The sequence below is a fragment of the Cucurbita pepo genome, chromosome 18, assembly GCF_057944985.1.
Source record: "Cucurbita pepo subsp. pepo isolate OVF chromosome 18, ASM5794498v1, whole genome shotgun sequence".
Taxonomy (NCBI): domain Eukaryota; kingdom Viridiplantae; phylum Streptophyta; class Magnoliopsida; order Cucurbitales; family Cucurbitaceae; genus Cucurbita; species Cucurbita pepo.
This window is the reverse complement of record NC_141815.1, coordinates 8666814-8693533: the sequence shown is the minus strand read 5'-3', so window position 1 is coordinate 8693533 and position 26720 is coordinate 8666814. Positions and strand designations below refer to the sequence as shown.

General features: G+C 39.7%; 6 protein-coding genes across 10 annotated transcripts; 2 read left to right on the top strand and 4 right to left on the bottom strand.

Moving 5' to 3' along the window:
- Positions 1–3242: 3242 nt before the first annotated feature.
- LOC111780106 (guanine nucleotide-binding protein subunit gamma 3) lies at positions 3243–14366 on the bottom strand. Of its 4 annotated transcripts, XM_087119726.1 has the most exons (9): positions 14168–14366; positions 10069–10259; positions 9917–9961; positions 9026–9196; positions 8687–8739; positions 8503–8547; positions 8370–8414; positions 7968–8277; positions 3243–3781 (listed from the first exon to the last, which is right to left on the bottom strand). In XM_087119726.1, exons 4-9 carry the CDS (start codon positions 9170–9172, stop codon positions 3770–3772), a joined length of 612 nt encoding a protein of 203 aa, XP_086975852.1. In that variant the 5' UTR covers positions 9173–9196; positions 9917–9961; positions 10069–10259; positions 14168–14366; the 3' UTR covers positions 3243–3769. The 4 variants fall into 4 exon arrangements, with proteins under 4 accessions (XP_086975852.1, XP_023516161.2, XP_023516163.2 ...); XM_023660393.2 differs by lacking the exon at positions 3243–3781 and having other exon boundaries at positions 7812–8277; XM_023660395.2 differs by lacking the exons at positions 3243–3781; positions 9917–9961 and having other exon boundaries at positions 7812–8277.
- LOC111780105 (Subtilase family protein) lies at positions 4767–7657 on the top strand. The gene is made up of 2 exons (XM_023660391.2): positions 4767–6591; positions 6675–7657. Exons 1-2 carry the CDS (start codon positions 4965–4967, stop codon positions 7337–7339), a joined length of 2292 nt encoding a protein of 763 aa, XP_023516159.2. The 5' UTR covers positions 4767–4964; the 3' UTR covers positions 7340–7657.
- Positions 12791–14697, top strand: LOC111780107 (protein LURP-one-related 6-like). The gene is made up of 3 exons (XM_023660397.2): positions 12791–13006; positions 13135–13383; positions 14363–14697. The coding sequence occupies exons 1-3, from the start codon at positions 12791–12793 to the stop codon at positions 14501–14503; spliced, it is 606 nt and encodes a 201-aa protein (XP_023516165.1). The 3' UTR covers positions 14504–14697.
- Positions 14698–15297: 600 nt separating this feature from the next.
- On the bottom strand, positions 15298–18019 carry LOC111780104 (cation/calcium exchanger 3). Of its 2 annotated transcripts, none has more exons than XM_023660389.2 (2): positions 17878–18019; positions 15298–17747 (listed from the first exon to the last, which is right to left on the bottom strand). In XM_023660389.2, the coding sequence occupies exon 2, from the start codon at positions 17494–17496 to the stop codon at positions 15550–15552; it is 1947 nt and encodes a 648-aa protein (XP_023516157.2). In that variant the 5' UTR covers positions 17497–17747; positions 17878–18019; the 3' UTR covers positions 15298–15549. The 2 variants fall into 2 exon arrangements, with proteins under 2 accessions (XP_023516157.2, XP_023516158.2); XM_023660390.2 differs by having other exon boundaries at positions 15298–17690.
- A 1114-nt stretch (positions 18020–19133) lies between these two features.
- On the bottom strand, positions 19134–21119 carry LOC111780103 (uncharacterized). Its single transcript, XM_023660388.2, has one exon. It carries the CDS (start codon positions 19896–19898, stop codon positions 19434–19436), a length of 465 nt encoding a protein of 154 aa, XP_023516156.1. The 5' UTR covers positions 19899–21119; the 3' UTR covers positions 19134–19433.
- A 1108-nt stretch (positions 21120–22227) lies between these two features.
- LOC111780101 (uncharacterized) lies at positions 22228–25007 on the bottom strand. The gene is made up of 5 exons (XM_087119506.1): positions 24946–25007; positions 24728–24827; positions 24549–24608; positions 22700–22900; positions 22228–22559 (listed from the first exon to the last, which is right to left on the bottom strand). The coding sequence occupies exons 1-4, from the start codon at positions 24990–24992 to the stop codon at positions 22736–22738; spliced, it is 372 nt and encodes a 123-aa protein (XP_086975632.1). The 5' UTR covers positions 24993–25007; the 3' UTR covers positions 22228–22559; positions 22700–22735.
- Between the last annotated feature and the right edge of the window lie 1713 nt (positions 25008–26720).

Genomic DNA, 26720 nt, shown 5'->3' with positions numbered 1-26720 from the left:
ATCTTCATCTCACAATCAAAAAGGTCCACTAAGACCCATTTCACTCAATTTGCCAAAAAGGGCTTACATCTTTTCATATTTTCAAATAACCCCACTTTTTGTTTTTTTTTTTTTGTTTTTGCCCCAAAAAAGAGTGGAAAAAGGATCTCACTTTTGGGTACTAATCATGCTTCTTCTTCTTCTTCTTCTTCTTCTTGCCTTACTTTTTTTCAATATAAATAAAAGATGGATTTAAAAAGTGATTGACAGTTCATCCCTTTCAGCAAATTATGGACCATTCTTCTAAACCCACCTTAGAAACTACTTCCTTTTATTGCCCCCAATGATCCCAATCTCTTCAATAATTTGAGCTACAATCCAATATTTTTTTTTTATAAATTATAGTTGTAGGCCCTCCAAATCATACCCCATTTTCTTGGATGGTAAAGGATTTGTATCGCTTATTAAGGAATGATTTAAGCTTGGAGGTTGAGACGTTTGAGTTTTGTAGTATCTACAACTGAATTCGATTAGTTCGTTATGTGATTTGTTAACAGTAATATTGTGAGATCCCACATCGGTTGGAGTGGAGAATGAAACATTCATTATAAGAGTGTGGAAACCTCTCCCGAGTAAGACATTGAGGGTAAGCTCAAATATGACAATTTCTGCTTGCGGTAAGCTTGAGCTCATTTTTGCTTAGATTGGGTAAATACTAATATCTGAAAATGACACATAACCCCAAAATTCTGAATTATTCAGAGGCTAATTTCGTAATTTTAAAAGTTGAAGGACTAAATAGAGATATTTCTCAAAATTCATGGATTAAATTTATAATTAATACAAAAAAAAAGAATAGAGATACTAAAATCGAGATCTATAATTAAAAACTAAATAATTATTAATTTAAATAAAGAATAGCAAAAGAAAAGAAGGGTTTAATAATGATCCCAACATGATGATTACTTGAATATGAAGTATACAACATAATGGCACATGTATTAATAAAGCACATCAAAATAGCAATATAAATGATATGATACAGAAAAGTGTCAAAAATGACAGCAAACAAATGAAGCTTGGAAGTCAAAGATCTTAGGCTCCCACATTAATGACAAACCCATATTGTTTAAATATTTCGTTCCCGGTTGTTAATTGGTTGTTAATTCTTCGTCGTATCTCTAAAAATTTACTAGAAATAATGGTATCAAGAGATAAATTAATTTAAACTAATTTGACATTTAAGATAGTGGATATAACAAGTATGACATATTTAAGAGATCGATCTATCTTATTAAAGGATTTTGTGGACAAGACACAAATCTCAGACTAATCGAACAAACAAATTATTGTAGAGTTTCTCGGAGACAGTGAATTTAAGTCATTCATGAGTAACGATTTCCTTGTGGTTAACTTCCAAATGATCTTCTCTAAGCTAAGTAGGTTCAGATTCAAGTCACACTTTTGGTAGTCAGCCCAATTTTCATCGGGGTAAAGATTAAGAAAAGAGGAATCCAATAGTAGTTTCAAAGGTTGACTTATTCGAAGATCTCTAGATCTATGCTTATTTTCAACTCACCTGTCTGCCTCTACGAAAGAAACTTACTTTGTACCACACATAAGTCATATAGATCAGAGTCCGAAGCAATAAAACGAAAGTCTACCAGATTAAGAATTACATAGAGACCCCAACTAAGCTCATAGTTAGACCTCCACTTTATAGGCTTCAAAAGCAGCTATACCCGAACTTACTTTCCACGAGACTCTTTTTAAAACTTTTCTTGACAAATCCAGAAACATTTTTATCTGGGTAAGAATTAAGAAAAGAGGAATCCAGTAGTAGTTTGAAAGGTTGACCTATTCGAAAATCTCAAGATCTACGCTTATTTTCAACTCACCTATCTACCTCTACAAAAGAAACTTACTTTGCACCGCACAAAAGTCATAAAATGAAAGTCTACCACCTTTCTAACCTTAGCCGTAGATCAAGAATTACATAGAGACCCCTACTAAACTCATAGTTAGACCTCTACTTTATAGGCTTCAAAAGCAGCTATACCCGAACTTACTTTCCACGAGGCTCTTTTTAAAACTTTTCCTACACTTTTGATGCAAATTTGTAATGAAATAATAGAAGAAAGAGACCAAATTTACATTAAAATACAAGGGATGAAGAAGATTGAAGGAGAAGAAAAGGAATTTTAATAATATATGATGCATTGGGAATTGAGATCTATAGAAACAATTAAAGAAAGGTTGGTTCCCACAGATCCCAATTTGGAGTCGGTGACAGAACAAACAATAAACAAAGAATGAGAAGAGGGGGTGGAAGGCGTGGGCTCTGAAATAAAATACAGGCACTGTTTTACCTGTGTGTGTGTCCATATCCTCTTTTAAGAGAACCACCACCCATGATTCCATTCCCTAAGCGTGCGCTTTTTCCTGGCCTTTTCCCACACCTCAATCCGCGCCACCATCTACGGTGGGATTGAGTGGTGGAGCCACCCCACTCTCCACGCCCATAATGCCTACCCAATTCAATTCTACTATCACCAACAAGGGAAGTTGTTCAAACTTAATTATGTTTTTAGGTGAATCATTAAGAGTTGGGTAACTACAAGATTAGAAGCATGGGTTTTTGAAAGGCGTGCCTGTCCATCTAAACCGAGTAGAATTTTTAGAATTTGTGAGATCTCACGTCGGTTCGAGAGGGAAACGAAATATTTCTTAGGAAGGTGTAGAATCCTCTCTCTAATAGACGCGTTTTACAACTTTGAGGGAAAGCCTAGAAGGAAAAACCTAAGGAAACGAAATATTTCTTATGAAGGTGCGGAATCCTCTTCCTAGTAGACGTGTTTTACAACTTTAAGGGAAAGCCTAGAAGGGAAAGCCGAATGAGGACAATATCTGCTAGCGGTGGACTTGAACTGTTACAGAACTATGGTAGTACATACTCCTTCCATTCAGTTTGACCTATTCAAATTTCTAGTACTACAGGTCGTGTATACTCCTTCCATTTAGTCCTACCCGTTCAAATTTCTAGTACTACAAGTAGTATATGCTCATTCCATTTAGTTTGATCGGTTCAAATTCTAGTACTACAAGTTGTATATACTCCTTCCATTCAGTCCTACCAGTTCAAATTTCTAGTACTACAAGTAGCATATACTACTTCAATCGAGTCCAACTCATTCAAATTTCTAGTACTACAAGCAAGATATACTCCTTTCATTCAGTTCGACCCGCTCAAATTTCTAGTACTATAAGCAACATATACTCTTTTCATTCAATTTGGCTGATTCAAATGCTCAAATTTCTAATACTAAGATAACATAAACACTACTTCCTTTTACCTTTTGTTGGGCTGGCTATGTTGAATACTACGCAAGTCCCATCGCATTCCCACAACGGCCACCAGCGCATGGTTTCAGTCAAAAAAGCACGATATGTAGCCGTTACCTTACGCAAATGGTGTGTGTGTTGTGCTGCCCTCTTATCTCAATTTTGTTTTAAAAAAGAGACCCATTTTGGCTCTTTCTCCCATGCATTTATCAATCTTGGTATCTGCCCTTTTCCTTATTGACTGCCGTGTCCACCCCTTTTTTACTTTCCCCAAACAGCCCCTCCCTCCCTCCCTCCCTCCCTCCTCTCGTCACTTCCCCCAAAATGCCACCAAATTGTCCTCTTCTCGGTCTCATTGGCATTTTGTCGAACACTTAGTGTGCAATTTTCATAGTCAGCAATTTCAGCCACTCCCACTTCCATGTGAACACAACCCTTCAAAGTATTTTCACTGCAATACCTGGAAAAAAAAAAAAAAAGAAGAAAAAATGAGCAATGACAAAACTTAACGCGTTTTCCAGCTGGGGAGGTGGGTTTGTCATGGTGTGGGAAATAAGAACAGAGAGAAGAAAAGGAATAGGAGGAGGAGGAGGAGGAGGAGATTTAATGCTTACTCAAATCTCAATTCTTACCTTTGAAGTATTATTTTCATGTTGGTAAATAAATGATTCAGAGATGTGATTTAGTAGCCATTCATTCATATGAAAGGAAAGACAAAATTGCACATATAAACCTCACAGTCTCAGTGTTTCCAAAATCTGTCATCTGAGGTACAATACAAAATTCTCATTCACGGGTTACTTCAAAACAAGCTAAACCCGTGAGGAAGAGCACATTTTCTGGGCTTTTTTCCTCCTGGAGTAGGCTGTCTTCTTCCAAAAATGACCTCTTTTTTGGTAACATCCTATCAAAATTTTAAAATACTAGAGAGAAGTTGACATATCTTAAAAGGAGAATTTTCGTTTTACTCTCCAATCGATGTGAGATCTCACAATCCACATTTTTAGGGGCATAGCGTCCTTGCTGGTACGCTGTCTATGTCCACTCCCTTTTAAGGTTCGGCCTTTTCGCTAGAACATTGCCTGATTGGATCTCACAATCCACCTATTTAGGGTCTCAACGTCCTTGCTGGTACACTGTCTTGTGTCCACTCTCCTTTGAAGCTAGCCCTTTTCGCTAGAACATTGCCCGATTTTTTGGCCTAAGCTTATTACCGTTAGATATTGTCGTTTTTGAGTTTTTCTTTTTTAACTTCTCCTCAAAGTTTTTAAAATGAGTTTACTAAGGAAAAGTTTCCATGCTCTTTCGTTCTACTCCACAGCAGACCGTTTGGGATGTCACAATTTCCTTTACTCATGAGCATGGGAACCGAAAGCCTAAAAAGTAGGGCCATTTTGGAGGAGAAATCATGGGTGGTGTTTATGTAATAAAAGGGAAATGGCAGCCTTGTTTGGAACTTTACCTTGCTATATAAACCAGACACTGGTCCTTGCACTGTCCTTCTCTACCCCTTCTTGGTTTGACAGTCACCTTTGTTTAGGGAGTTGTGTTTGGCCATTCCTCTCCTTCTCAGCTCTCTCTGCTTGCTTATATGCTTAGCTTTAAGTGAGATTTCTTCACTCTTCCTTCCTTCCTTCCTTCCCATGGGGTCCATGGCTAGATTACTCGTTGCTTACTTTCTTCTTCTTCTTCCTTGTGTCTTTGTCAATGCCAAGAGAACCTACATTGTTCGCATGAAACATCATGCTCTGCCATCTGATTATCTCACCCACCATGACTGGTACTCTGCCCATCTCCAATCTCTGTCCTCCTCTGCTACCTCCGATTCCCTTCTCTACACCTACACCTCCGCCTACCATGGCTTCGCTGCTTCTCTTGACCCAGATGAAGCCGAATTGCTCCGCCAATCCGATTCAGTTCTGGGTGTCTATGAAGACACTGTTTACAATCTTCACACAACTCGCACTCCGGGTTTCCTCGGCCTCGACTCCGATTTCGGCTTGTGGGAAGGTCACAACACTCAGGATCTCGACCAGGCTTCTCATGATGTCATCATTGGGGTTCTCGATACCGGGATTTGGCCGGAGTCGAAGAGCTTTGATGACACCGGGATGCCGGAGATCCCATCACGGTGGCGTGGAGAATGTGAATCGGGACCCGATTTCAGCCCTTCTCTCTGTAACAAGAAACTAATCGGAGCACGCAGCTTCTCGAAGGGTTATCAAATGGCTTCCGGTGGTGGGTACTTCAGAAAATCCAGAGAGAATGAGTCGCCTCGTGACCAGGATGGGCACGGCACGCACACTGCGAGCACGGCTGCTGGGTCGCATGTGGCTAACGCGAGCTTACTTGGGTATGCTAGAGGCATAGCTAGGGGAATGGCTCCTCAAGCAAGAGTTGCCGCTTACAAGACCTGTTGGCCCACTGGTTGCTTTGGATCTGACATTCTTGCCGGTATGGATCGGGCAATATCTGACGGCGTCGATGTGCTATCACTCTCTTTGGGTGGTGGCTCTGCACCGTATTACAGGGATACAATAGCAATCGGAGCATTTGCGGCCATGGAGAAGGGGGTTTTCGTTTCGTGCTCAGCTGGAAACAGTGGGCCAAACAAGGCATCTCTGGCTAATGTGGCCCCCTGGATCATGACAGTCGGAGCCGGAACTCTGGACCGAGACTTCCCAGCTTATGTCCAACTCGGAAATGGCAAGCGGTTCACTGGAGTGTCACTCTACAGTGGCCAAGGAATGGGAAATAAACCGGTGGCTTTGGTGTACAACAAAGGAAGCAACAGCTCCAGCAACATGTGCTTACCCGGATCTCTTGAGCCGGCGTTTGTTCGGGGGAAGGTGGTAATCTGCGACAGGGGAATCAACGCCAGAGTAGAGAAGGGAGGGGTGGTGCGAGATGCAGGTGGTATTGGGATGATTCTGGCAAACACGGCAGCCAGTGGGGAAGAACTGGTGGCTGACAGTCACTTACTGCCGGCCGTGGCGGTTGGGGCGAAAACCGGCGACTTGATCCGGCAGTATGTACGGTCAGTAGCGAAGCCGACGGCCGTGCTGAGCTTTGGTGGGACAGTTCTGAACGTGCGCCCATCTCCAGTGGTGGCGGCCTTTAGTTCCAGAGGACCCAACTTGGTAACGCCACAAATCCTTAAGCCGGACGTTATAGGGCCTGGCGTTAACATCCTGGCCGCCTGGTCTGAGTCCATCGGGCCTACTGGATTGGACAACGATAAGAGGAAAACTCAGTTCAATATCATGTCAGGTATGTCCCGATTCTGAATGGCTGGCTCTATCCCAACTTCTCTGGTCCACACTGGCCTGATAAATCTTCTGCTATGTATGTAGGAACATCCATGTCTTGCCCGCACATAAGTGGGCTGGCGGCGTTGCTGAAGGCAGCTCATCCATCATGGAGTCCAAGCGCAATCAAATCTGCATTAATGACCACTGCCTACACGCAGGACAACACCAACTCATCTCTCCGGGATGCCGCCGGAGGCATGTTTTCCAATCCATGGGCTCATGGAGCTGGCCATGTCGATCCTCACAAAGCCCTCTCCCCCGGTCTTGTATACGACATCTCGACCAATGATTATATTACTTTTTTGTGCTCCTTGGACTATGGGATTGATCATGTTCAGGCAATCGCGAAGCGATCGAACATAACCTGCTCGAAAAAGTTTGCTGACCCAGGGCAACTAAACTACCCTTCATTTTCAGTTGTGTTTGGGAGCAAGAGGGTTGTTCGGTACACTCGTATAGTTACCAATGTTGGGGCTGCAGGGTCAGTTTATGAAGTGGCTACTACTGCACCGTCGGTTGTGAAGGTGACGGTGAAACCTTCAAAGCTTGTGTTCTCTAAAGTTGGGGAGAGGAAGAGGTACACTGTTACATTCGTGGCGAGCAGGGACGCTGCTCGAACCACGAGATATGGGTTTGGATCGATTGCTTGGAGCAATGACCAACACCAAGTTAGAAGCCCGGTGGCATTCGCCTGGACCAAGTTGTGATTGTTGTTTTTGTATAGGGCGTTTTCCATTTGTAGGTTTTTCCATTCCTCCAACTTTCTCCAATTTCAGAAAGAAAACAGCAAGAAGATGATGATCAGCAATCAGCCAGAGAGAATGATCATATCATTGCATGGGAAAATTCAGCGTTTGGTTTGCCATTGAGATGCTTTAGGAAGGCCTGGGGAGAGTCAAAACTAATGTAATGCATAAAATTTGGCACTTCTTTTCCTAGTTATCTAAGAATTACTGTTACCGTCGGTCCTGTTAGGAAAATTCAAAAACATGAAGGCCAGTGAAGTGTGTGCTTTTACTTACAAATGCCTATAACTCCCAAATTTCCCTCTCCCTCACTAAAAACTAGACAAAAACAGCAATGATGAACATGTTTTATATAACGAGGCCAGCCAGTTTAAATGATTTGCATAAATAATCCAGCCGAGTAGGATTAAACAACTCAGAATATTTGCATCAATAATCCAGGAGAGTAAGATATTCATCATAATGTACGCTGATTATATCATGTAGAAGATCAAGATAAACTATATGGAATAGTGTTGCTGAACTAAAAGCAACAGCATAAAGAGCAGGGGTTGCAACAGGACTTTGTGCAGAGGCGACAAGAAGATACCTGGGAACATTTTGGAAAAGAGCACTTACAGCTGCATTTGCAGTTGCATTTGCATTCGCAGCAGCTGCAACAAGGGGGGCATGAAAGTGAAGGTAATGATATAAAACAACACAACCTACGGCACGAGATGTTTCTACAGCAGGACAAAGAGGGACAAGAGAAGAAACTACACTTCGGCATGCTACAACAGCTTAAATATGATGGAAACTTGCATGGTTTGCAATGACTGCTGCGAGACATCTCTAGGTAGACAGAGCACCCAGTGCAAGAGCAGCAGCACAGCCATGACAAATTAAAGCAAGGAAGTCCGCTGCATGACAATCGTAACAAAATGTTATATACAAAAATGTTTTCTAAGTGATAATAAGCTGGAATCAGAATTCGTATGTTGAAAGTTCTAACCATAACCATTTCCAGATGCGATATCGCCGATGTTTTGTCCTATATCTGCTTGAAAAAAGAAACATCGACGTGGATCATGATCAATGCAGTCTTAAATTTATGCAGATTTGTTTACTGAAAAATGAACTCTTACGTAGGCATCAATGGATCTGAGTTGGCCGTTACAAAGTCACTAATCCTGCAAAAGTGTAATGTTAATCAACAGTGGAAACGAAAGAGTGGATGGATCGATACCTAATTGATTGTGTTCAGTCAACTGAAAGAAAACATTAGAACTTCAATAAATTAAAAGATGATGAAATTTAAGAGAAACATACTCTTTGCAGCTGATTGAGACAGGTTGAAGACTTTGAATGGATTTTAGTTCGTCCTGATTCAAGAAAACAAGAAATGTATAACGCATCGACAGTACTTTTCTATGAAGGTCTCGGAGAAGCTTTATACCACGAAATGGAAGTTCTAAGATTATCGAATCTGTTCTAAAACTCTAAGGGACACTAGCTCTCTAAATCAAACCAAAAGATCAGATTTTGAGTCTAATTAGCAATGCTAATAACAAAAAAGAGAAATGCTTGCAATTGTACATCAGCTTTCCGATGTCACTATGTCATTGTGAGTTGATGAGAACAGAGATAATCATTTCAATTCGAACTCACCTCAAGGAAACCAATTTCTCCTTCAAGCTTCTGTATCTTGGCTATCTCTCGACGCTTCCCATACAAATCCGGGTAGTCAGGCGGAGATTTCGGACTTGGGGGTGGTAGCGAAGACACTGATGAAGAGTAAACCGACCGAGCAGCCATTGCTTGATCTCAGGGCACCTGACCCTGATAGAAACCAAGTTTCCAATCACCGAAAGACAGAGCACAGATGAGAAAGAAAACAGCAGAGAATTGCAATAGCAGCAGAAATATAAGTAATAAGAAAGCAGAAACTGTAAAAGCAAGTGACAAACTAAAGCGGCAATTGATGTTAGGTATGAATGATCTTACATGGGTAGTGACAGAGAAGTAATAAGAAAGGCTGACAAAGATAGTTACAGCCCACAAAAAGAAAGCCTCTCTGCAAGTAAAACACAGCACATAATGTATGTACCAAGTTCCGGGCTGCAGGGTTCTTAACGATGCAAGTGATAATAAGGACAGAAAGAGAGTCATTATTGTCACAGACTTAAGTGAAAATACGAGCCTTTTCACGACTCGAGGCAGTAGCATTCTTTCATGAGAGAAATTGAGAAAAGAGGTTAAAATATTCTTGAAAAAAACTCAGTTTTCCATTAAGATGTAAAGATGGCTATGAGAAAAGCCTATGCCTGGCGTGCCTAAGCCGGTATAAGACTAGTTTGCTAAGTATAGGCATCTGGGTAAGTGAGATTTTGGAGTTTGCTCATTCTTTAGCAGTAATGAAGTAAAAAGAAATGACCCCAACTAACTAAGTTGCTATGCCTTTGTTTCTTTAGCTGTTTTGGGCGTTGAAAGATGGTTTCTAGCAAAGAAGCAAAATGGAAAGTAGGTAGCTCAGAACGCACGTGGAGGAGAAATGCTTACAAAGGGGAGAAGGCTGTTGCTTCGGATGCGAATCAGCATCTCGAGCTAGACAAAGAGGAAACTACAGATTAATGTAATGCAAACACTGAATAATACACATCGAAAACCAAAAAGCTCCAAGCTACCTGAACAAACGGGGAAAAGAAATATACCTGACATTTCTACAAACAGTTGGTGTGCGTGTGAGCGCGGCGACGGGCTTAAGAGCGTTCCCGGGCCTGATATCAAATCAAATTGCGTTGAAAGCACCCAATGTCTGGCCCATTATCAGGGCATGGAAAATCACATGAACAGAACGATTATGGGGCTCTGAGAATTTGGAACTGACGGTGACGGAGGGGGTCTGGCGGAATAGAAAGAGATGATCAAGACAAAAAGGAAGTGGGGCAGCGGCGTATCCGACTGGGTAACCATGGCAAAAAATTGCAGATTCAAGTATAGATTCGAAACTCGAGATCAAATTCAATTCCCCTTACGCTTTCGCTAAAGCTTCAAGTTCCGGATGTCTGCTCGATTCTGTTGCGTTCTTTTTTTTTTTTGTTCTTTTTTTTTTTTTTTTCCCTCCCTTTTTTCATTAGAACAAAAGTTACTAGAGTAAATAAAAGAGGCCTTTATGCTTTCATTAAATTTTTACCTTTATACAAAGAAAATTAAAAAAAAAAAAAATTACCTTTATACATGAACAAAAACCGTCTATGAAACGCCTTATAAATTATTTTTTTAATACATATTTTACTAGAAGAATGTTGATATATGTTACATATTTCATCCATCAAATTGATTTCATATTATGTTACAAGCTCGTTATTATAATAACTCAAATCATAAAGTGAGATCCTACGTCGGTTGGGAGAGAGGAACGAGGAGAGAGGAACGAAACATTTTTTATAATGGTGTAGAAAGCTTTCTAGTAGACGCATTTTAATACTGTGAGGCTGACGGTGTCGGACAATATTTGTTAGCGGTGGGCTTGAGCTGTTACAAATGGTATCGGAGTCAGATACTGGGTGGTGTGCTAGAAAAGACAGTGACCCCCAAGAGGGGTGTGGAAAGCTCTTCCTAGTAGATGCATTTTAATATTGTGAGACTGACGACAATACGTAACAGGCCAAAACGAACAATATCGTCTAGCGGTCTCTTTGTATAGATTATCAATTCTAAGTCTTATTTAAAAGTAATTTTAAAAGATAGGTGTTACAATCCAAAACGAGAAAGTGGGTATTCAAACTTACAATCAACGGGATAGATGTCAACATGATCCTAGCTCAACGGGTTACGTTATATTTGAACCCACCACGTGTTGGATGTGAACTAAGAATAAGAGAGGTTATAAAATTACAAAGAGAAACGTAGAAACTTAATCGACCCGAACCTAAATATGTTTGTGCATGGATCAAATCACTATCATTTAAATTGACAGATGGATAGTAGGAATAGTTAAAAGTTTTTCTTTAAGCTAAGTTGAATTTGTGTACTTTGCACCGGATGATGTGGAGACATTGTTTCTTGGTAGGGAAGGGAAGCAACACCCATGAAGTCAAAAGTAAGAAATCCAAAGAAGATTGAAAGGAAGCTTCATTTTCAAATGGCATTCAAGGATAGTATTCAATGGTTAGAAATGGAACCACTGTTCTCTCTGTAAACCAGTCAAAAGTTTTTTAAGCTGGCAATATTCTCTGATAGTGCTTTCATTACTTTACTCAAACGTTTTCCTTCGGAAACTATAGACATAGTGTGAGATCTCATTTCGATTGGGGAAAAGAACGAAACATTCTTTATAAGGGTGTGTAAAACTTCTCTGTAGCAGATGCGTTTTAAAAACCTTGAGGGAAAACCCGAAAGAAAAAGCCCAAAGAGAACAGTATCTGCTAACAGTGGGCTTGGATAATTACAAATGGTATTAGAGCTAGACGCCAAGTTGTGTACCAGCGAGGAGGCTGAGCCCCGAAGGGAGGTGGATACGACGCAGTGTGTCAGCAAGGACACTGAGCCCTGAAGGGGTGGATTAGGGGGTCCCACATCGATTGGAGAAATCCGAGAGAGAAAGCCCAAAGAGGACAATATATACTAAGGTGAACTTGGGCCGTTACAAATGGTATCATAGCCAGACACCGGGTGGTGTGCTAGCGAGAACACTTAGCCCCGAAAGGGGTGGATTGGGGGGTTTCACATCGATTGGAGAAAGGAACGAGTGTCAGCGAGGACGCTGCACACGAGGGAAGTGGGTGAATTGTGAGATCTCACATCGGTTGGGGAGGAGAACCAAACATTCTTTACAAGGGTATGGAAACCTCTCTCTAGCATACGCATTTTAAGAACTTTGAGGGGAAACTCGAAAGAAAAAACCCAAAGAAGACAATATCTTATAGCGATGGGCTTGAACCGTTACATATGGGATCTTCTTACTCCAATCAAATCCCTTCATTAGAGCTCATTTTGAACTAGAACTCACAGATTGTCAAAGTCGATGCCTTTATGACTTTTACCAGAAGGATTCTTAGCACAAACTTCTGAAAAACTATTGCTTGTTTTCTCAAGATAAGCTTTAGAAAGAATCTTTCTTTATGACTTTTCTTTGGCTGAAATTTTTCTAGCATCTAGCAATGGAAGACAAAGTGCAAGTGGAATAACTCCCAGAGCCCTCTCTCTTTCTATTGGCTAAACTAAACTAACAGTGCGTGAACTATTTGTTGTGATTTGAAACAAGCAACCACAACTTAAAGCAATTAGTATTCTTTTTCAAACCTTGAATATGAGAAGCAGTCAATCATTTGCCAAACCCTGTTGAAAACATAGCCAGGCTGGCTGTTTAGAGCCTCATAAATTGCAGGAAGACGAACGAATAATCATCGTTTTGCTACAATTGGAAAGAAGATGATTCCCCTAGTTAGCAAATTCTACTGTTCGTCTTCCGAGGTTGTGTTTGTCGTTAGGACGAGACCACACGTCATTAATGGAGGAGGTTTTGTTGTGACAGATTGTAATCAGAAAGTTGTTTTCAGTGTTGATGGGTGTGGGATTCTGGGAAAAGAAGAGGAGCTGGTTGTGAGGGATGAGAAGAGGGATGCTTTGCTTTTACTCCGTGGGAAGGTAATATCCAATTACTCTACTCATTCCCTAAACAAGTCTTTTTGGACGATTCAGAACAGTGTTCTAAGTGGAATGTGGATGTTATACTGTGAGTATGTGTTGAAAATCTTCATCTTATTGTGTTTCAGGGAGGGATTTTTGAGGCTCTAAGCTTTCATAAGATATGGAAAGCTTACAAATATGACTTCCAAGGATCTAAAAAGCTGGTTTTCAGCTTGAGAAGACCCAAGTCATGTCTTCCTGTGAAAAACGATGTTGGAATCAGAATAACAACAAAACCAAAGGTTAGCAGAAAAGATTGGGACTTCGAGGTCAGTGGATATTTCCCAGATAGAAGATGCAGCATCATTGATTCTCAAGGCAATGCAGTAGCTCAGGTGAGATTATATTCTCTACTATGGAATAGAAAATATACTATAAACTACAGATTACTATTTACAAACCATATACTAAGCATGCATTGGCTGAAAATTTTATTCTAAAGAAGCAAAAAGTTAGCCTTCGTTATGGGGATGGTAGGTGGGTTGTAATAGCCCAAGCCCAAGCCCACCGCTAGTAGATATTGTCCTCTTTGGACTTTCACTTCAAGGGCTTCCCCTGAAAGTTTTAAAACGCGTCACTAGGGAGAGGTTTCCACACCCTTATAATGAGTGCTTTGTTCCCTTCTCCAACCAATGTGGGACCTCCTGATCCACCTCCCTTGGGGACCAACGTCCTCTCTAACACACCATCTAGTGTCTGACACTGACACCATTTGTAACAACCCAATCCTACCGCTAGAAGATATTGTTCTCTTTGGGTTTTTTCCTTCAAGGGCTTTCCCTCACGGTTTTAAAACGTGTCCACTAGGGAGAGGTTTCCACACTCTTAGAAGGAACGTTTCGTTCCTCTTTCCAACCAATGTGGGACCTCAAAATCCACCCCTCTTGGTGCCCAGCGTCCTCGCTAGCACAATGTCTGGATCTGATATCATTTGTAATAGCCCAAGCCTACCACAAGCAGATATTGTCCTCTTTGGACTTTCCCTCCAAGGACTTCCCCCTCAAGGTTTTAAAATGCGTCCACCAGGGAGAGGTTTCTACACTCTTATAAGGAATGTTTCGTTCCCCTCTCCAACCGATGTAGGACCTCACATGGTTACTGAAAAATAGGAACAGGTACCTGTTTGTCGAAGTTGTAGCTTGCTATCTACCAAATGAACCTTCACTGCAACAGCCCACATATGGCTTAATACTGTCCCATACAGCCTAAATATAAATGAAGAGAGTAGCTGTACTTGATTTTGGTCCTGTTCCCTCAGTAAAGCTAGAGTTACATGTTAGAGATGTATATTAATCATGCTTCGAATAACTGCAGATCGGAACGATTAAAAAGACTGGAGAGCAGTTGAGCAAGGATATCTATTATGTTTCAATAAAACCTGGAGTCGATCAGGCCTTTATTGTTGGAGTTGTTGCCATTCTCGACAACATCTATGGTGAATCAACCAGCTGCTGAATTTTTAAGAAAGGGGACGATGGCAATTGCTCGTCGCCCTTCCATCGAATTGTGATTGAACTGTAGATTTGTGGCGGGACTCCATTTCGTTCGTCACCATGAACTGGATCTGCATATTTTGTTAACAGCAATGTATTCTTTTAGCTTTTATAGCATTTGTCCTGTAAATGTAATTGAACTATTTACCTTCTCCACTGCCTTCTGATCTCTCATTTGCCTTGCTTATCGTTGCTGTCATATAAGAGTAGATGAAGCAGGGCAAAGGCAACAGTAGCTGAATATATCATATCAACTTTTAATAATATAAACAACAGAATCAAAGAATCAGGAGCTTGTTCATATCAGCATTTTAGCAGTATAGTCCTACTTGTAAACCATGGAGCGGTTCGTCCTATTCAGATATTCACGACCAAGAAACACTGGATTCTCTTTCGGGTAGGCCCGAAAACAAGAAGGAAGGCTGGAATACCAACAGCCGTCTATTATTGAATTCACCCGACCCGATAGTACCCAATTTTTTGAACGTCCAGTGACTTTGTCACTGAAGGTAAGCATATGTTTATTGAAATAAAAACCTCCATTACAGTTCACAGAGGAAATATCACAGAAAATTATGGAAAGCATTTGCATTCAAGAATATGAGCCCTTCATAAACTGAATCCGATTTTGACAGACTTTACGGACTAAAACTAAAAATGGTTGTTTGGGTTGCACTGTTGAACCGAAATGAGAGTGTCCTACCACAATCTCCTAGCTCAAGAATCATATTTTATGCAAACTTCAGATAAAGAGAGTTTAAAAGGAAAAAATATACAACTTCATTTCACTAAACAATGCTATGATATACAAATCATGATATTAACAGGCTGATGATGCAAAGTCAAGGCATCATGATCTCCTATAACATCATCTATTGTCATAATAACTGTTCAGGGTCCAGAGAACGTCCTTGACTTTTGGCTACCATTTAATCGAAACGCAGTTACATTGGCCAGCTTTTAGTTGAGACGCCTATGATTAGTTTAAACAAACATTTATTGCCAGCATCAGTGATTCACCATTGACGTGCTCACCCTGAGGATGAGAAACGACAAATATATAACAATCAAGCCAACTCCTAGATTTTTGTTCGGGCGCATACCGTTCCTAGGTAACACAACAACTGACCAAATGAGTCCTAACATTAAAAAACTCAATGTGTAAAACAAGCTACTATCTCTAGGAAGCATGTAAGCTGCAGGTCTACGGGAAATGGCTCCAAGAAGCATGGAGGTACCCAGCCCCGCAAGAGTATTGAACATAGGCCCAGCGTAGCACCCAGACATAGCAATCTGTACACTGTCTCCACCATTCATTGCCAGTGCTAAATTGGACATCAAATCCCCCATTGAGTTCCCCCAGGCCAGCACTGTTAATCCAAGAATTGATGGGTTGACTCCAAAAATTAAACCTAATGTCATCAACAAAGCAACTAGCTCATTTGCAACGATGTAAAACCAGACAATGCTCATAAAAAATCCTCCAAAGACCCATGGAAACAAAGCCCTGCGAGGTGGATGAACAGAGCTTGTATACAAATATGCAAGGACACCAAGCACACCGCCAAGGGAAAACCCAAAAAAGTAGGCAAGTTTTCCACTCAGAGGTCCTAGAGCATCTTGGGTGTTCCATAAATATGCCAGAAGAATGGGTGCTAGCGTAGCACTGGCAACAGCATAGACTTTGGACCACCGTTCCTCCTCGACAATGGGAATAGTCAAACGTCTTGGGAGTATCAATGGAAGTTCGAGAAGTGAAAATAATTTGGACCAAGAAAACAATGAGTGGTCAGTTGCTGTATTCTCATCATTCCAACCCCACAGAAATTTTGGACTATCAGCACTGCCCTTCATAGCCTGATTTGAATAGATTGCAACATGTGAAGACCACATCCATTGTGGCAGTTTATTTTGGAGATGTGGTACATCACCATCACCCTCGGAATCAAGCAGAGTTGTATAGACTGATTCTTCGTCGTCACTCCCAACAGAGAAAATGCTTCCAGTTACAGGAAGCAAAGGTGTCAAGGAGTTCAGTGTCACTTTTACTGGGTCATTCTCCAAAATCTCATTTGCAGCAACTACAAATCCATAGACTAAATAAATCGAAACAAACGCAATGGCACTGATGACAGTAACCCGACCAAACGCCAAAATTATAGCAAGTGAGATGATGACAAACATGAAGAAACATATGTCTCTGATAAAGCATTTCCTATCAATCCTGATGTCCCTCTCGGCAACACAAAGAGAAACAGCGCCAACAACAATACAAGTTACAAAGACAGCTCCACCCAAGACACTGTTAAGACCAACATCACCAGCATCCTTTCCCATAAAAGCAGCAATGCTGGCAAAGACATCAGGAGCTCCATTACCAAGAGGAAGCAACGACACTCCGGCCACAGTCGCTGGCAACTTCAAAAGATTTGACAGTTTCTCCAAGGAGCAACAAAAAAAGTCAGCTGCGGTATTACCCAATAGATAGAACAACGCAGCAAGCCAAATTATCAAAGCCACATAACCCAAAAGTCTAAAACCTTCACAGTCACAGTAGAAGAATGCGATATAATTGAAAAATCCCCCTGAATTGCAATCGGGATGGGCAATCAAGTACTCACATCGGCTCTGATAACCTTTGTGTTCGGATAAGCCAACGCATAATAGGGGACGACTCCCGGTGTTATTATTATTTGTAACAAGTCCATCAACACCGATGGTATTGTTTAGAGAAGAAGCAGATACTTCAGTTATTCGCCTATGAATCACCCCAGCCTGCTTATCACCAATGGTCCATTTATGGGGAAGAACCGAATGCGAATTCTGATCAAACGGATTTCTCAAGAACTTCCCCTGATTAAGGTAGAAACAAAGCAACACAATGGAGCAAATTCCATGAAAAATCCCTCGAGATCGAAAGTTTCTCGCTCCAGAAATTGCATACGTTCTAGTCATAATCTTCCACCCGCAACCGATTAATAAAGCCAATACTTGCTTCAGAGGTCGTCAATAACAGAAAACTGGAACCCAAATCACAAACAAAGGTTCGAAACCCTATTCACGACTAGATGATGACAAAATTCAAACAATAATTGCAGCAAAACAATCGGAAGATAGGATTGAATCAACGCATAGAGATGATGTTTGAGCTGAAAGATGAACGTAGAACAATTGAGAGCACAAACATTAGGGTTTTACGACGATAGCTGCCGGAGTAAAAGAGAAAGGTCAAGAGGAGGATGCAAAAGGAAAAATCGGAGGAAATCCCCAAGAACTTTGAAGAAAATCGTTGGATTAGAATGGAAAGAAATTGAAAAGGTCAAATCAAGTTATTACCAGTGATCCACGACATGAACGCGGGAGAAGAAGATTGGCGGGGTACGAGTAGCCGACACGCGTGGCGGAGTACGACGGCGCAACCGAACTCGCCCGACCCGATCAAACGATTCTTCAAAGAAAAGGCGGAATCTTTATACCCTTTGCATTGGTTTATTTATTTTTCAAATGGTTTATTTTTTTTAATTATATTAATTTTGAAACTTATTTTTAATTAGGTCTAAAAATAGAATGTCTAGAAGATTCCGGATAATTAAATCTTATAGTTGATGAGAACGTTACAAAATCTATAATATAAATTAAGATTTACATCTTAAATTTCAAAATATTTTAATTCGTCCTTTAAAATTTAAATGTGTTGCATCTGGACATTATCGTTAATAACGTTAGCTAATATTTATTGATTTGGCATGACGTGGAAGATAATGATAGGTTAAACCGAGCACTATCAAGTGATAACTAACATATACTCTTACCGATATTGACGGGCCGAGATGCCCATTTTTGCCATTAATTTCAATCTATATCCTGCAAAATTCTAGGATTTTTTTCCATTTTTTAATTTTTAAAAATAATTTATTTTGATAATATTTTATAAGCAACAAAATAAAATCTAATGTTAAAAAATTTTACAATATAATTTTTAAACCTTAAAACATTTCTAATATAATATAATATAAATATCAGAAACAGGAGGGCGATGGAGAATATAATCTTGGTCCCGACTCCGTTTAGTTAACGGAAAGATATCTCTCACCATTCCTTCCCCCGTTCCATGCCCTGTCTAGGTTCTCCCGTTCCATGCCCTATTTAGGGTGGATCTCCATGGGACTCGCTGCAAATTTTTTTTTTAAAAAAAAAAAACTTTGTACACGGACTTCTGTGAAGTCGAAAGTTCAAACTCAAACATAACTACACCTCGTATGATCAAATAATTTTACCCACATGTTTGAATCCTTACTACTTGTTTAAACCATAACAGGTTGATCTATGCTCGAGTAAGTCGATAAAAATCTTTTTTACTAGGATTAATTTTTTTTTTTTTTTTACTGGGATTAAAAAAAATGTAACCTAGCCAATTAATTATCATAAATTCCATGCGAGCTGGCACACCTGACTCCCTCTCCAAAACAGACAAGAAAGCATAACCATTGCCAGCCACTTCCATAACTGAATTACCCAAAACAGAGCTTCATACCTCAGACAATGGCAACAGCGCAGTGCTTACACGATCGCCAACGCAACATTCTTCAACCTTCTCGAATTTTTTCCATTCGTTTCAACGCGTTTTCATTCAATGATCAATCTACACACTTCGATTCATTTCCCTTTCAACTTTTAAAGCAAACACAAACATACTCTGTTTCGTTACGATTTACAAACACGAAAACTAAGTGAAATTTATGAATCAGAACGCTAGAAATTGTCAGTTTACTCCTCAGATTCCGACACCCATTTGTTTAAATGAGTTGAAAATCATGGGAGAAGTCGAATTGAAACCACCCATTAAAACAAGTTAGAAGCTTGAACATGTTACTCTGTTTTTTGTTGTTTTTTTAACTAGACAAGGAAGGAAAGCAACTCCCGGAACGTTGGAGTCTGGCCGGACCACCGATGTCGACAATCGGTTTGAGTTTGATTACACGGCTAGAATTCGACCGGAGCACTCTGGGAGAATCCAACCTCCGCCGTAGTAGTCGCCCCATGGCGGAGATGGGGTGCTCTGTTTCATCCAGAGGGTTCGTCGATCTGAACTCTCTGCAGAAACTCGCATGTCGGATCAACGCTTCTTCGGTGGAGATAAGCGTCCCCGACCTCACAACTTCGTCTTTCACCGCCTCGATGCAGAGCCCACAGATCCACCGCCCATGGAAGCGATCACGAACTCGAGAAATGTAAGCAGGGGTGCAATCCTCTGTAAATCCGCAGGAATAGCATTTCACACACTTGACCTCCGCCGTACACTCCACCGCCGCCGCCGCCTGAGAGTCGGAGTTTGGCAACGCCATCGCCAGCAGCATGACAACGAAGTCTTATCTGCTTCCTCTGCTCTTGTGTGTTCAGTTAGGGAAGAGGGAGAGAAAACCAGAGGACAAGCAAAAGGATTTATCATTTATTGGCAATTGGGCTGTTGGCACTTTCCAATTTGGAGTAAATGCATTGCTATAATAAGGGTTTAAGCAATAGATTTATTGCCATTAAACTAGCCCAAATAATTGGTAATTATATTTCCCCAACTTAAGAGAAAAAAAAGAACCAAAAAAAAAAAAAAATTCGGAGTTTTTAAGGTCATTGGATGAGAATAAGAAACCCCATTAGAATTAGACTCTGTTCTGCTCTGATCTCACATAGACTCTGTTTTCAATCTGGTGAGCTTTATTTATGCTTCTTAGCCATTGAACTTTTCCAACAACGTTTGGATTACCGAAACGTTTACAGACACGAGACTGTTATTAAAAGCATTATTAAACACAACAATGTCTGGTTCGTTTTGGTTTTGTCTTTAAAAACCGACAGCAAAAAGGAGATGAAACGAGTCAGAAAAGGGCAGACATGGAAGTGGGGGTGGGCTGATGATGATGGGGTGGAGGAAGCCATTTCATTTTTGCCTGCAAGATTGAAAATTGGGTATCAATCAGAAAAGGAAAGCCATGCGACTCTGTTTTGATGCGACAAGCAACAAAAACAGAGTCATAGTATCCGATTGGGAGCTGCTGTCTGTGTCTGCCGACCTCCTCGTCGGTCGGGGGACACATGTCGTCTAATCCATGTTCATAAAAAGGAATCTTTTTTGGTGTTGGAATCGATGAATGGTTACAAATTGATGTGCATGGCGGTCTGTTTTTTCTGTTTTTGAGTGTTTCGAGACAGAGATTCAAGTCCTCTTCTCTCTGCACCAGCTCCTTTCTTTGTTCTCTTTTGCCCGAACCCAAGACATTTTCACATTTTCTCGTAGGCCAAGTGTCACGGTCATGTTTGTCAGTACTAGGCTAAATGTCACGGTCATGCTTGTCAGTGCTAGGCTAAGTGTCACGGTCATGCTTGTCAGTGCTAGAATGAGTACCAGAAATACTGAGAGTGAGTACCACATAATCGCTGCTTCGAAAACTATTCAATTTTTTAGGTTTGTAGGCCACCGTTAAACTCAAGAGCATAACCATATAACTCAAATGAGTTCTTTCTTACGTTTCATTCGATAACTATTCAATTTTTCGTTTCTTGTTTTTAAAAGTTGTACTTGTTTTCTTATTATTCCTTCATCGTAAAGAATTGAATTCTTGGCTAAATTCTAACAAAACCGAGTTTTGTTATTTGTAAACCGGTTAGAAAGTAGAGAATAAAACAAGTAAACTCATAGAGGAAAGAAACATTTTTTATAAGGGTGTGGAAACCTCTTCCTAATAGATGTGTTCTAAAATCGTAAGGCTGACGGTGATACGTAACGGGCCAAAACGAACAATATATGCGAGCGATGGGCTTGGGCTATTACAAATGGTATCAGAGCCAGACATCAGTCAGTGTGCCAACGAAGACGCTGACCCTCAAAGAGGGTGGATTGTGAGATCTCACATGAGTTGGAGAGGGGAACGAAACATTCCTTATAAGGGTGTAGAAACCTCTTTAGTAGACGCGTTTTAAAACTGTGAGACTGATGGCTACGCCAAATCGGACAATATCTGCTAGCGATGAGCTTGAGATGTTACAACTTATGTACTTTTTTTTTTTTTCACCTAGATCGATTTAATAGGTTTTTTGAATTTCAACTTGAGATTCCCTCTCTAGTCTGACCTCAATTCAATTGAATAACAATCTCATTCCCCCTTCGATTTTCTCGCACCCCATCGCCATTCATTTAGCGTGTTGATTGGGGCTCGATCAAACCTATCTCTCTACAATTTTGTTGATGGATTCATCACTATTTTCTTACGTGATTATACTAGTTAGAACATCATCAGTTTCCCATATGTATAACGCATGCATAGAGAACAGAGAAGAACCATAACTCATAACTCAAGGTAAGAATTGCATGCATAGAAACCTTTCATGTGAGATTCCACATTTGTTGGAGAGAGGAACGAAACATTCTTATGGGTGTGGAAACCTCTCCCTAACAGACGCGTTTTAAAAACTGTGAGGGGAAAGTCCAAAGAGGACAATATCTACTAGCGGTGTGCTTGGGTTGTTACAAATGGTATCAAAGCCAGATACTAGGGCGGTGTGCCAGAGAGGACGCTGGGGGCCACCCACACTGGGCGGTATGCCGAAAGCCCAAAGGGAGTGGATTGTGGGGAACATAGCATTCCTTATAAGGGTGTGGAAACTCACCCTAGTAGTGACGTTTTAAAAACCTTGAGTAAAAGCCCGAAAGGGAAAGCCTAAAGAGGACAATATTACTTACCGGTGCACAAAGCAATGGAAACTAAGCCAGAATATCAGCATGTTGTATATACAGATTGGTCTGTTATTAGACCTTAAGAAAGAGAGCCATGAATTGCCAAAGATATGATCAACTACATTCTTGTATCAATAAATTCTGATAAACAAGAACAATAATGCAGCTTGCCTCAAAATTCAAGATATATGGTTCATTTTTCTTTCAAGCGTACCTGCAGAATAGCATGTCGTCCACAAGGGAGGCCGGTTCTCTACGTAGATGTCTCCGCTGTCTTTCGAACAAACTCCTTTACGTCGAAAGAATCAAATGAGCAGGAGTTGTTGAGGATTATTGGGAGTGAGTCCCACATTGGTTAATTTAGTGGAAGATTATAGGTGAGAAAAACAAAGCCATGAGAGCTTATGCTCAAAGTGGACAATATCATACCATTGTGGAGAGTCCTGATTTCTAACAGGAGTAACGTCAAAAGCGGGGTTCCAGACAGGGATGCCAGACGCAGCGCCGATCTGCCCCGGCTACAACAGCATTCACTCTTCCAAATGTCATCAAGGCAGCAGCAGCGGAATCGGCTATCAGAGTAGAAGGTATCTTTTCATGGACCAACTCATAGGCTGTGAGTCGAGATCCCTACAATAATTGCAAAAGGTAAGGTCAAGTTACTATACAACATGCCGAGTGAGTTACGGCTAAAATAGTCCACAAAACCGTACAAACACAGGTTTGAAGTTAGCAAAATCAGGAAAATGGCCATGACACGTTCGAAAAATGAGATATCTATCTAATATAAACACCACTGATATTGACAGAGAAGTTAACTAGAACTTATATAGACACTCGAACGTTCTCACAGTTGAAAACGAAAGAATTCTAAAAAGAAACTCACTTGATTAAAGGGTCGTGTTTCGGTGTGAGATCCCACATCGGTTGGAGAGGGGAACGAAGCATTCTTTATAAGGGTGTGGAAACCTCTTTTTAGATCTCACATCGGTTGGAGAGGGGAACAAAGCATTCTTTATAAGCGTGTGGAAACCTCTTTTTAGCATACGCGTTTTAAAACCTTGAGGGGAATCTCATAAAGAAAAACTCAAAGAAGACAATAACTGCTAGTGGTGGGCTTGGGCTGTCACAAATAGTATCAGAGCCAGACCGGGCGATGTTTCAGTGAGGAAGTTGAACCCCAAAGGGGTGGACACCAGGCGGTGTGCTAGTGAGAACACTAGGCCCCAAAGGGGGGTGAAATTCGGGGTCCTACCTCTTTTTAACAGACACGTTTTAAAACTTTGAGGGGAATCTTATAAGGAAAACCCCAAAGAAGACAATATCTGCTAGTGGTAGGCTTGGGCTGTCAGAAATGGTATCAGAGCCAGACCGGGCAATGTTTCAGTGAGGAGGCTAAACCCCGAAGGGGTTGGACACCAAGCGGTGTGCCAGTGAGAACGTTGGGCCCCAAAGGGAGGTAAAATTGGGGGTCCTACATCGGTTGGAGAAGGGAGCAAGTGCCAGCGAGGACGTTGAGCCCCAAAGGGGGGTGACTTGTGAGATCCCACATCCGTTAGAGAGGGGAACGAAGCATTCTTTATAAGGGTGTGGAAACCTCTTTTTAGCATACATGTTTTAAAACCTTGAAGGGAATCTCATAAGGAAAAACCCAAAGAAGATAATATCTGCTAGTGGTGAGCTTGGACTGTCACAAATGGTATCAGAGCCAAACCGGACGATGTTTTAGTGAGGAGGCTGAACCCCGAAGGGGGCGGACACCAAGCGATGTGCCAATGAGAACGCTAGGCCCCAAAGGGAGGTGAAATTGGGCGTCCTACATCGGTTGGAGAAGGGAGCAAGTGCCAGCGAGGACGCTGAGTCAGGGTGACTTGTGAGATCCCACATCCGTTGGAGAGGGGAACGAAGCATTCTTTATAAGGGTGTGGAAACCTCTTTTTAGCATATGCCTTTTGAGGAGAATCTCACAAGGAAAAGCCCAAAGAAGACAACATCTACTAACGGTGGACTTACAAGCTTACGTGAGTGTCTCCCTAAAGTAATCTACTAGACCATCATTTGATTCAACAGTTATAAACTTCTAAGAAATTCATCAAATACGAGTTAAACACATAAGTCCAACACTAGACCAATTCAGGTATGCATTAACATTTCACAAATCTTCAAAGTTCAAAGTTCAAAAGAACGTGATGTTCAAGGGGATTGTTCTAAAGAGCATGTGAATTAGATAAAAACACCCTGAATAATGCCAGATTAGACAAAGATTGCAATAGATTACCATCCATCTGTTGCATCCTTGATGTCCAGGTAAACAGATTCCAAAGGGAGGGAGCTTCCTCTGTTCAAGAACAACCACTGTTAATTAAAGAGTCTTGAAGAACAAAAAACATGCATAGCGCTCCATACAAAGCATCAATCAAGAACTCGATTTCTTCGCCACTAAAAACCGAACACTACCTGATCGAGCAGCCGCAAGGAGCCCTTCTTGTAACAGATGGACTGAAGAGAGTTATTCGCTCCGACTTCGCCGCCATTTTTCGAATCCAAACCCATTATGCTTACAAGAAATTAAACCGACAAAAAGAAACCCAGACAAACAAAACGATTCAAGAGAGGGCTCGCCTAATTGGATGCTTCAGATAAGAGATCGAAAATGGAACAGAAAAAATGAGAACCTGTTAGACGAACACCCTTCTCCTCTCCTCAATGTATGAGTATTCATGGATTCATCCTCTAAATTAGGGGATGTGGGCAATGACATGAGTATTCATTGATTATAAATCCATTATCATTCTTTAAATTATGGGTCGTTGGACTTTCATCATCCATCCAACACCTCCTTAATCGAGGCTTGGTGATTAGGTTTGCTTTGGGCTTCCCAAAACATCTCACAGAGAGTATTCACACCAATATAGAGAGAGTATTCCTTTTTATTTTTTTAAATGTAAAATATTATAGTAAAATATTATATTATTTAATCGGTCAAAAATGGGACGAGAATGTTAAGAATCACGGATCTCCGTAATAGTATGATATTGTCCAATTTAAGCATAAGTTCTTATGGTTTTGTTCTGAACTTATCCAAAAAAAACCTTATTCTTAACTTATAAACTCATATTATTCCTTAAATTAGTCAATGTGGGACTAACTCCCAACAATATCTAGTGGGAGAAGACTTGGTCGACATACATACAGATATAGATGAGGAGTGTAATTTCCATTTCTAACTCTATCTAAATAACGATGAGAAATCTCTCTTCACTTCATCCCAATTTAAACCGAGATTTCTCACCCTATTTAGATAGTATACTAAATGAACAATTTTAAGAATATTCCTAAACTACAAAATTTAGATCATTGCATTGTAACGAAGATGAGATTTCATGCCATTGTAATTTTGTCATAACTCGATCCATATCAATAATTCTATTAATTATATATCGGTAAAAAAAAAAAAAAAAAATAGCCTTTCAATAATTGCCTTATTTTTAATATTTTCTTTTCATAGCTTTTAAGTCACATCATGCCTTTTTGTCTCCAAAAAAAAAAAAAAAAATAATTATTATTATTCTAAAAAAATAAAAAAAATTCGCTTAAAATCAATAATTATCCACTAATATATATTTATAGTCTGAAAAAAAAATCGTCATAATTTTTAAAAATACATTCCTATTTTTCAATTAAAATAATTTAAAATTTATTAAAAGTACAAATATTATAACAAAAAAAATGATATTTTTAATAATAATAAAAAAAAAAAAAAAAACAAAAAGAAGCCCACTAGGTTCAATAATTTTCCCCCGACCACCACCGTTGTTTTAATTAATTGTCTTGTCTGAAAATTATTACATATTTATTTTCAAATTTTTTATTAATAATAATTTTCTTTTTTTTTTAATAAAAAATTAAATATAACTTTTTATAAACGGATAAGCTTTATATTTTCTTTTATGGAAAATTCGTAAAGTTTTGATTTATATTATAATAATTCTTTTTAACTAATTTTTTTTAATTACTTTAATATAATTTAACAGACAAAAAAATAAATAACTAAAAGTTAGACACGACATAATTCATCAATAATTGACATTTATTTTTTTAATAATTATTTTAGCGTTAAAAATATGGATAAAATTCTATATTTATTTATTTTTTAAATTAACTAATATATTATATATAAAATTAAATTTTATATGGAGAAAATAAGAATATATCATAAATTTATTTATTAAAAATAAAAAATTATTATACGTTGAAATATCCATTATTAGAAACAAATTAGATAACGAAATTATAATTTAATATAGAAATTAATAATAATAAATTTATGCCAATTTTATTATGTTTGCTTTTTAAAATTATTTTTATTATATTTTTAAAATTTAAAGCTGTATTAAAAAAGATATAAATATTTGAATATGGGAAAGTTTGAAAATGCAATCCAACCGTT

Coding starts and splice junctions, on each gene's coding strand:
- LOC111780106 (XM_023660393.2), bottom strand. CDS start 9,172: ATGGCTGCTCGGTCGGTTTACTCTTCATCAGTGTCTTCGCTACCACCC. Junction 8,740..9,025: donor GAGAAATTGGTTTCCTTGAG/GTGAGTTCGAAT, acceptor TTCTTGAATCAG/GACGAACTAAAATCCATTCA. Junction 8,415..8,502: donor TCAGATCCATTGATGCCTAC/GTAAGAGTTCAT, acceptor TTTTTCAAGCAG/ATATAGGACAAAACATCGGC.
- LOC111780101 (XM_087119506.1), bottom strand. CDS start 24,992: ATGAATACTCATACATTGAGGAGAGGAGAAGGGTGTTCGTCTAACAG. Junction 24,609..24,727: donor CCTTGCGGCTGCTCGATCAG/GTAGTGTTCGGT, acceptor GTTCTTGAACAG/AGGAAGCTCCCTCCCTTTGG. Junction 22,901..24,548: donor AAGGATGCAACAGATGGATG/GTAATCTATTGC, acceptor CAATTATTGTAG/GGATCTCGACTCACAGCCTA.
- LOC111780105 (XM_023660391.2), top strand. CDS start 4,965: ATGGGGTCCATGGCTAGATTACTCGTTGCTTACTTTCTTCTTCTTCTT. Junction 6,592..6,674: donor TCAGTTCAATATCATGTCAG/GTATGTCCCGAT, acceptor CTATGTATGTAG/GAACATCCATGTCTTGCCCG.
- LOC111780104 (XM_023660389.2), bottom strand. CDS start 17,496: ATGACTAGAACGTATGCAATTTCTGGAGCGAGAAACTTTCGATCTCGA.
- LOC111780107 (XM_023660397.2), top strand. CDS start 12,791: ATGATTCCCCTAGTTAGCAAATTCTACTGTTCGTCTTCCGAGGTTGTG. Junction 13,007..13,134: donor TGCTTTTACTCCGTGGGAAG/GTAATATCCAAT, acceptor ATTGTGTTTCAG/GGAGGGATTTTTGAGGCTCT. Junction 13,384..14,362: donor AAGGCAATGCAGTAGCTCAG/GTGAGATTATAT, acceptor GAATAACTGCAG/ATCGGAACGATTAAAAAGAC.
- LOC111780103 (XM_023660388.2), bottom strand. CDS start 19,898: ATGCTGCTGGCGATGGCGTTGCCAAACTCCGACTCTCAGGCGGCGGCG.